General features: G+C 31.4%; 2 protein-coding genes across 2 annotated transcripts; one reads left to right on the top strand and one right to left on the bottom strand.

The window, feature by feature from the left end:
• Window positions 1-2,179: 2,179 nt before the first annotated feature.
• Window positions 2,180-3,283, bottom strand: LOC130669993 (cyclin-T-like). Its single transcript, XM_057473165.1, has one exon. It carries the CDS (start codon window positions 3,281-3,283, stop codon window positions 2,180-2,182), a length of 1,104 nt encoding a protein of 367 aa, XP_057329148.1.
• Window positions 3,284-6,988: 3,705 nt separating this feature from the next.
• Window positions 6,989-8,092, top strand: LOC130669992 (cyclin-T-like). Its single transcript, XM_057473164.1, has one exon. The coding sequence runs from the start codon at window positions 6,989-6,991 to the stop codon at window positions 8,090-8,092; it is 1,104 nt and encodes a 367-aa protein (XP_057329147.1).
• Window positions 8,093-8,635: the final 543 nt, after the last annotated feature.

Here is an 8,635-nt window from a genome sequence, read left to right as displayed (position 1 = left end):
CTGCGGGCCAGCCCCAAAACTTCCCGCTGTTTTCGAGCTCAAGAACCTCGAAAACATTATTGTGAATACATTTTCGAGCTCGAAAATACGTTTGTATGCTGTTGTTTTCGAAAAAAAAACGTTTTTCACCATTTTTTCTCCAACGATATCTCTCAAACGAATAAACCGATTGAGACGGTTGAGGTGTCAATCGACAGGTTTTATCAAATTTTAAAGCTGATCAAATTTTGAATTCGATTTATCGAGTCGTTTTTGAGATATTTCAGAAAAAATAAAAAAATTTTTTTTTTTAATTCTTTCGACAACGGTTTCTTTTGAACGAATGAACCGATTTTGATGGTTGAGGTGGCATCCGACGCGGCTTATAAAGCTCTAGAGCCCAGTTCATTTTGGAATCAATCCATCGAGCACATTAAAAGTTATCCAAAAAAAACATTTTTGCAAAAATTTTATTTTTGGAATATCTCTGAACGAGCCCTACCGATCAAGCTCAATTTTCTCACGGCTTCGAGATATTGACAATTCGCGGCGAATGACACCTTAAAGTTCAAAAGCGGTTCATCCGTTCAAAAGATACAGGTATTTACATACGTACGTGCGTACGTACATACATACACTCGGATATTATCTTGAAATTAGTCAGAATAGCTTTCTAGGACCTCAAAACGTCGACATCTGATGGAAATTCGATTTTCGTAAATCGGACCGAAACCAATAACTTCCCGAATTTTTGAAAATTTACAATTTTCTTAGCGGGAAGTTAAAAATTCATAATTTTCAAAATATATTTCGATATTTTTTGTTTGCTTCCACTAATAAACCGATTTTTCTCTTCCCGACCTCAAAAATTCAAGAATTTTATTTCAATAAAGTTTCTATTCATTTATTTTAATAATTCTAATTTTTAAGAATTATGAAAATCTTAATTTTCAAATTACGGCTTTCTGTTTAGTCCTAAGAAAAAATAATAAAAGACATTTTTTTTTTTCAATTAAATTCTGAACAACTTTTACTCGAAAAATTTGTTTATACGGCCAATATTTTCACCGTAATTCTAAAATTAATATTCATATGAATAATTCAAATTTTTGATAATTGTGGAAATCTTAATTTTGAAATTACAGCTTTCTTTTTAGTCCTAAGAAAAAATAATAAGAGACATTTTTTTTTTAAATTAAATTTCCTAGGACTTTTGCTGAAAAAATTTTTTTCGACAACCAATATTTTTTCCGTAATTTCAAAAATTTGACACCAGTATTTATTATTGCGTGATTTTAAATTAAAGCAAAAATCTTGGCCCTATTTATGACACTGAAAGTAGCCGACGTCTAATTTTTGAATTTTTTTTTTAAACATGACATTTTAAAAAATTGCACCTATAGTTTTTTTAATTTTATATATGAGCAATTATTTTTTTTTTAATTAAACTCTTGAAAAATACATTTGAAAATTTTTAACTGTCTGCTAACTTCAGGATCAAATTTTTTTTTTAATTTTTTATTCGAAGATAATTTGTATTTTTTAAAAATAGAAAATGATATTTTGAATTAAATTTTTGATTTTTATTCTGCATTCATTAAAAAATTTTATAAAAATTTAATTTGGAAAAATTAACTAAGTATAAGTGCAATAGACATCCGACAATTTTTTAATTACATCTAAAAAAATTAAATAAGTAAAGTAAATATGAATTTTTTTTTGTCTAATATGAATTTTTTATGTCTAAATATGAATTTTTTTTTTTTATTTTGTAAACATTTTAATTTATTATTTCAAAGTTTAAAAAATTGTCAGATGTTCGCTAACTTTACTGCCATAAAAATTAATTATCACTCTTAAAATAAAATCACTTATATAAAATAATTAATTATATTAAAATCAAAACAAAAAGAGGATTTTGTTTTATTAATATTTTATTTTTCAAAAGACATGATTAAGTCTATGGTGCATTATCATTAATTTTAATTACATTATTATTTAATTATTTACAAAAAATATATTAAACTTATTAAATAAAAAGTAAATTTTTAAAATATAATTTACTATTTTACTATTTACTATTTACATAAAATACTTAATATTTAATTTATGAAAATAATAAAACCTACAATAATATTTTACAATAAAAAATAACTGGATGATAAATAATTATGTACAAAAAATAAAAAAATTATTGAAACTACAAAAGCTTACGTCTCTTAGCAGAACACAAAATACTGCCCATGTCGTAATTATTTTGACGCTTACGGCTGTGGTCCAGATCCGCTTCAGTTGAGGGTACAAGCTGGCAGGTACTTCCAATGGAATTATCCTGAACTTCTACATCAGGAGGTGAAGAAGTCGATGATCCATCTGATTCAGATTTTTTCTTCATCAGTCTATCACGATACTCGTGATAGCTGATTTTTCGTCGAGTCCTTGGCTTCTCGACTTCAGGGTTACCGGAAACAATTTCTGGATCCGATGAACTGGGGGTCGTCGCTATCCGATTCACTGCAGTCACTTTGACCGATGGATTTTTAAATAATCCCATCACCCGGTTTTTTATCCTGGGTGACATTTTATCTAAAACCGCTTTGAACTCCCTGTCCATCTTAATCAGTAAATCGAAGGTCACTTTGGTGTCTAGGAGCCAAAACCAAAGATTCCCGTCTATGACTTGGGGAATCTTCCACTGCGATGATTGGATGGTGAAATAAATACAGAATGACGCCACAACTGCCGGTTTATATTTCATGCACATTGACGTCATCTGTAAAGTGTAATTAGCCATCTGCAGGAAAATCTTGCATAATTCCTTGCAAGCTTTTATTTCCCCACAGAATTTCTTGATGTAATGATGAGGGTGACTAACCCCCATCTTGAATCCAAGTGTTCCCAGAAGAAGTTGCTCATTTGAAGTTAGTGCCTTGACCTTCTCCTGGTTCTCGGCAAAAGTAGTGTCCAGTTGGTGAACTTCGTATTTGTTGAGGCAGACATGAAGAGCGCTGATGACCGCCTGCGATTTTTGTGGCTCTTCTTCCACCTTTGCCGCCAGAAAAATCGCTGCCGTGGCAATTTCATACCGGTGAAACTTGGCTAATGAATGGTGAATAAAGAATCTGTGCATGTACACAATGGCAGTGTGCACACAGACTTCTGACAACTTTAGCCGCTTGCCCAAATCAGTTATAAGGTAAGCGGCTTGTTGTTTGTGATCTAGCTCCTTCTCCGCGCTGATACCATCCTTGGAACTAGGAGAGTTCTTCAACTCTTCTTTGTTGAAATACCACTTTTGAGCCATTTTTATTCACAATTTTTCACTGTTAATTTAACTTCACTGGAAACTTTCTTACTCTGCACTGGAACAGCTTAAGCACTTTGAAATAACACAATTTGGTTTTTTCCGTAACTTTTGAAATATTCTCAGATGAACTGTTGGGTATGAAGTTCGAGAATAAAGTGAGGAAATATTGACAAGACACTAAAATTTAAGGGATTTTATAACAAAAGAAATTGTCACAACAATGGGTATGGGGGTAATTAAAAAGTAATAGTTTGGAGCTGAAGAAATGTACCTGATGTAATTAGGAAAAGGTAATTAGACTTAGAACTCACAATATTATGGTCATTTAGGTCTGCATATTCACGTGTGAACGGAATTACTATTCCTGTGAAAGACCAAATGGCAAATAATTAAGTTTGTCATTATATATTTATGCCGAAGTCTCAAATAATAGATTTAAAATTTCCTGAAAATTAAAGTATACGGAAATAAATTACCTGTGTACATTAAGAGGCGATAAATAACATAATGACGGTAATCAGTAAATAGTATCATTTTAAATAGGTATTCTTTCATTTACAATTCAAACGTAAATAATTATAAAATAAATATTAAAATATATTGTCCATACAGGAAAAATTAATTTTTGGAATTTAAAAATTGTAATTTGAAAATTAAAAATTTATGATGTGTATTATAAAATTTATTTTTTATATTGACATCCAGGTTTCGAGTTTTAATTTTAAACATCACCCGGGTAAAAAATTGCGGAATTTCGCCGGTAATTCACAGGTGATCAGCTGAATATCATGTGTAAGTCATATTTTGACACAAATATGAATTTCAGATGATTTTCGGATGAATATCAAAAGATAATATGTAAAAAAAAGTTAGTAATAGATTGTAATGATTTTATTATAAGTTGACACGTAAAATGGGAGATATTTTTTTTTAAATCAGCAGTAATAGTCCATCGGCTGAAGAGGAGGTCCCGTAAACATTTTGTTGGCACCGGGTAAATCAAACTGTTTCTTATGTATTTTGGGCCAAGGATCACGATAATTGGGTCCATTTTGTTCAAAAGTGGTGCAAACAATTGTTTATAACAATTTAATTGTTTAAATCAAAATAACTCCCGAACGGCTGGTTTGTTGGGGCAGTGTAGAGGAAAAAAAATGTTTAGAATAAAAAAATACACAAAAAAGGTATCATGTGTATTTTTTGCATCTCAAATATTTCGCGAGATATAATAAAAAAACGAGCCGGCGCTCGGACCTCTCCCTCGCGCACTAGCGACTGCTTATGCGCGAGCTCTCTCTCCGCCAAATCGCGTCAGATGCTGGATAGGCCGGAATTTTTCCAAGTTTTTTACATTAAAAATCATAGAAAAATAAAAAAAAAATCGATTAATTGTCGATACTACCAATCGACAGCATTTTTTCTGAAACGAATTTTTGTCGTATCGTCAAAAGACGTTTTTTTTTTTTTGTTCACAAATGTTATAAACGAATGGATTTTTTCAAAGTCCGAAACGGGTTCGAAAAATCGAAAAAATGTCGATACTACCAAAAAACGTTTTTTGACGATACGACAGAAATTCGTTTCAGAAAAAATGCTGTCGATTGGTAGTATCGACAATTAATCGATTTTTTTTTTATTTTCGGCAAAAATTCCGGCCTATCCAGCATCTGACGCGATTTGGCGGAGAGAGAGCTCGCGCATAGGCAGTCGCTAGTGCGCGAGGGAGAGGTCCGAGCGCCGGCTTGTTTTTTTATTATATCTCGCGAAATATTTGAGATGCAAAAAAAAACATATGATACCTTTTTTGTGTATTTTTTTATTCTAAACATTTTTTTTTCCTCTACACTGCCCCAACAAACCAGCCGTTCGGGAGTTATTTTGATTTAAACAATTAAATTGTTATAAACAATTGTTTGCACCACTTTTGAACAAGATGGACCCAATTTTCGTGATCCTTGGCCCAAAATACATAAGATACAGTTGGATTTACCCGGTGCCAACAAAATGTTTACGGGACCTCCTCTTCAGCCGATGGACTATTACTGCTGATTTAAAAAAAAATATCTCCCATTTTACGTGTCAACTTATAATAAAATCATTACAATCTATTACTAACTTTTTTTTACATATTATCTTTTGATATTCATCCGAAAATCATCTGAAATTCATATTTGTGTCAAAACATAACTTACACATGATATTCAGCTGATCACCTGTGAATTACCGGCGAAATTCCGCAATTTTTTACACGGGTGATGTTCAAAATTAAAACCCGAAACCTGGATGTCAATATAAAAAATAAATTTTATACCCGTGTAAAAAAAATTCGTTCCAAAAAGATTCCAAAAAAGTTCCGCATATGGAACTTCTAAACATGAGACAGATTAGATCTTCGAATGGAACTTTTTCGGAACGTTAGTAATTTTGATGGTAAAAAAAAAATTGTTATGAGCAAATTTAGAGTGAAAAAAGAACGTTCTTGGAACTTTTTTGAAATTTTTTATGGACGTTTTTTTTAGTTCTATTAAAAATACAAAAGTAGTGATTTTTGAACTATTTTGGAAGCTTCTGGAACGTCTCTATTTTACAAAAGATGCAAAAGAAGTGATTTTGAAAAGTTTTTGAACGCCTTTTTTAGTCCATAAAAAGTCAAAAGTGGGAATTCCGGAACTTTTTTGGAATGTTTTTGGAACATTTACTTTAGTTCTATAATAAGTTGTAAAGTAACGATTTTTGAACCATTTTTGAATGTTTTTGGAACGTCTTTCTTAGCTTTCGAAAAAGTCCAAAAGTGATGATTATGGAACTTTTTTTGGAATGTCCATTTAAAATTCCAAAAATTTTTAAGAACGTTCTTTTTTGACTCTAAATTCACTCATAAAAACTTTTTATTTATCATCAAAATGACTAACGTTCCAAAAAAATTCCATTCGAAGTTCTAGTCTGCCTCATGTTTGGAAGTTCCACATGCAGAACTTTTTTGGAATCTTTTTGGAACAAATTTTTTTTACACGGTAATACACATCATAAATTTTTAATTTTCAAATTACAATTTTTAAATTCCAAAAATTAATTTTTCCTGTATAGACAATAAATTTTAATATTTATTTCATAATTATGTACGTTTGAATTGTAAATGAAAGAATACCTATTTAAAATAATACTATTTACTGATTACCGTCATTATGTTATTTGTCGCCTCTTAATGTACACAGGTAATTTATTTCCGTATACTTTAATTTTCAGGAAATTTTAAATCTATTATTTGAGACTTCGGCATAAATATATAATGACAAACTTAATTATTTGCCTATTTGCCATTTGGTCTTTCACAGGAATAGTAATTACGTTCACACGTGAATATGTAGAACTTAATGACCATAATATTGTGAGTTCTAAGTCTAATTACCTTTTCCTAATTACATCAGGTACATTTCTTCAGCCCCAAACTATTACTTTTTAATTACCCCCATACCCATTGTTGTGACAATTTCTTTTGTTATAAAATCCCTTAAATTTTAGTGTCTTGTCAATATTTCCTCACTTTATTCTCGAACTTCATACCCAACAGTTCATCTGAGAATATTTCAAAAGTTACGGAAAAAACCAAATTGTGTTATTTCAAAGTGCTTAAGCTGTTCCAGTGCAGAGTAAGAAAGTTTCCAGTGAAGTTAAATTAACAGTGAAAAATTGTGAATAAAAATGGCTCAAAAGTGGTATTTCAACAAAGAAGAGTTGAAGAACTCTCCTAGTTCCAAGGATGGCATCAGCGCGGAGAAGGAGCTAGATCACAAACAACAAGCCGCTTACCTTATAACTGATTTGGGCAAGCGGCTAAAGTTGTCAGAAGTCTGTGTGCACACTGCCATTGTGTACATGCACAGATTCTTTATTCACCATTCATTAGCCAAGTTTCACCGGTATGAAATTGCCACGGCAGCGATTTTTCTGGCGGCAAAGGTGGAAGAAGAGCCACAAAAATCGCAGGCGGTCATCAGCGCTCTTCATGTCTGCCTCAACAAATACGAAGTTCACCAACTGGACACTACTTTTGCCGAGAACCAGGAGAAGGTCAAGGCACTAACTTCAAATGAGCAACTTCTTCTGGGAACACTTGGATTCAAGATGGGGGTTAGTCACCCTCATTATGACATCAAGAAATTCTGTGATGAAATAAAAGCTTGCAAGGAATTATGCAAGATTTTCCTGCAGATGGCTAATTACACTTTACAGATGACGTCAATGTGCGTGAAATATAAACCGGCAGTTGTGGCGTCATTCTGTATTTATTTCACCATCCAATCATCGCAGTGGAAGATTCCCCAAGTCATAGACGGGAATCTATGGTTTTGGCTCCTCGACACCAAAGTGACCTTCGATTTACTGATTAAGATGGACAGGGAGTTCAAAGCGGTTTTAGATAAAATGTCACCCAGGATAAAAAACCGGGTGATGGGATTATTTAAAAATCCATCGGTCAAAGTGACTGCAGTGAATCGGATAGCGACGACCCCCAGTTCATCGGATCCAGAAATTGTTTCCGGTAACCCTGAAGTCGAGAAGCCAAGGACTCGACGAAAAATCAGCTATCACGAGTATCGTGATAGACTGATGAAGAAAAAATCTGAATCAGATGGATCATCGACTTCTTCACCTCCTGATGTAGAAGTTCAGGATAATTCCATTGGAAGTACCTGCCAGCTTGTACCCTCAACTGAAGCGGATCTGGACCACAGCCGTAAGCGTCAAAATAATTACGACATGGGCAGTATTTTGTGTTCTGCTAAGAGACGTAAGCTTTTGTAGTTTCAATAATTTTTTTATTTTTTGTACATAATTATTTATCATCCAGTTATTTTTTATTGTAAAATATTATTGTAGGTTTTATTATTTTCATAAATTAAATATTAAGTATTTCATGTAAATAGTAAAATAGTAAATTATATTTTAAAAATTTACTTTTTATTTAATAAGTTCAATATATTTTTTGTAAATAATTAAATGATAATGTAATTAAAATTAATGATAATGCACCATAGACTTAATCATGTCTTTTGAAAAATAAAATATTAATAAAACAAAATCCTCTTTTTGTTTTGATTTTAATATAATTAATTATTTTATATAAGTGATTTTATTTTAAGAGTAATAATTAATTTTTATGACAGTAAAGTTAGCGAACATCTGACAATTTTTTAAACTTTGAAATAATAAATTGAAATGTTTACAAAATGAAAAAAAAAAAATTCATATTTAGACAATTCGAAATTCAGTAGATGCATTTTTTAAAAATTTTATTACTTTACTTATTTAATTTTTTTAGATGTAATTAAAAAATTGTTGGATGTC

The sequence above is a fragment of the Microplitis mediator genome, chromosome 6 (genome assembly GCF_029852145.1).
Source record: "Microplitis mediator isolate UGA2020A chromosome 6, iyMicMedi2.1, whole genome shotgun sequence".
Lineage (NCBI taxonomy): Eukaryota > Metazoa > Arthropoda > Insecta > Hymenoptera > Braconidae > Microplitis > Microplitis mediator.
This window is presented reverse-complemented; position numbering and strand designations above follow the sequence as displayed.

What these genes read in the sequence shown, in the direction of transcription:
- LOC130669992 (XM_057473164.1), top strand. Translation starts at nt 6,989, where the DNA reads ATGGCTCAAAAGTGGTATTTCAACAAAGAAGAGTTGAAGAACTCTCCT.
- LOC130669993 (XM_057473165.1), bottom strand. Translation starts at nt 3,283, where the DNA reads ATGGCTCAAAAGTGGTATTTCAACAAAGAAGAGTTGAAGAACTCTCCT.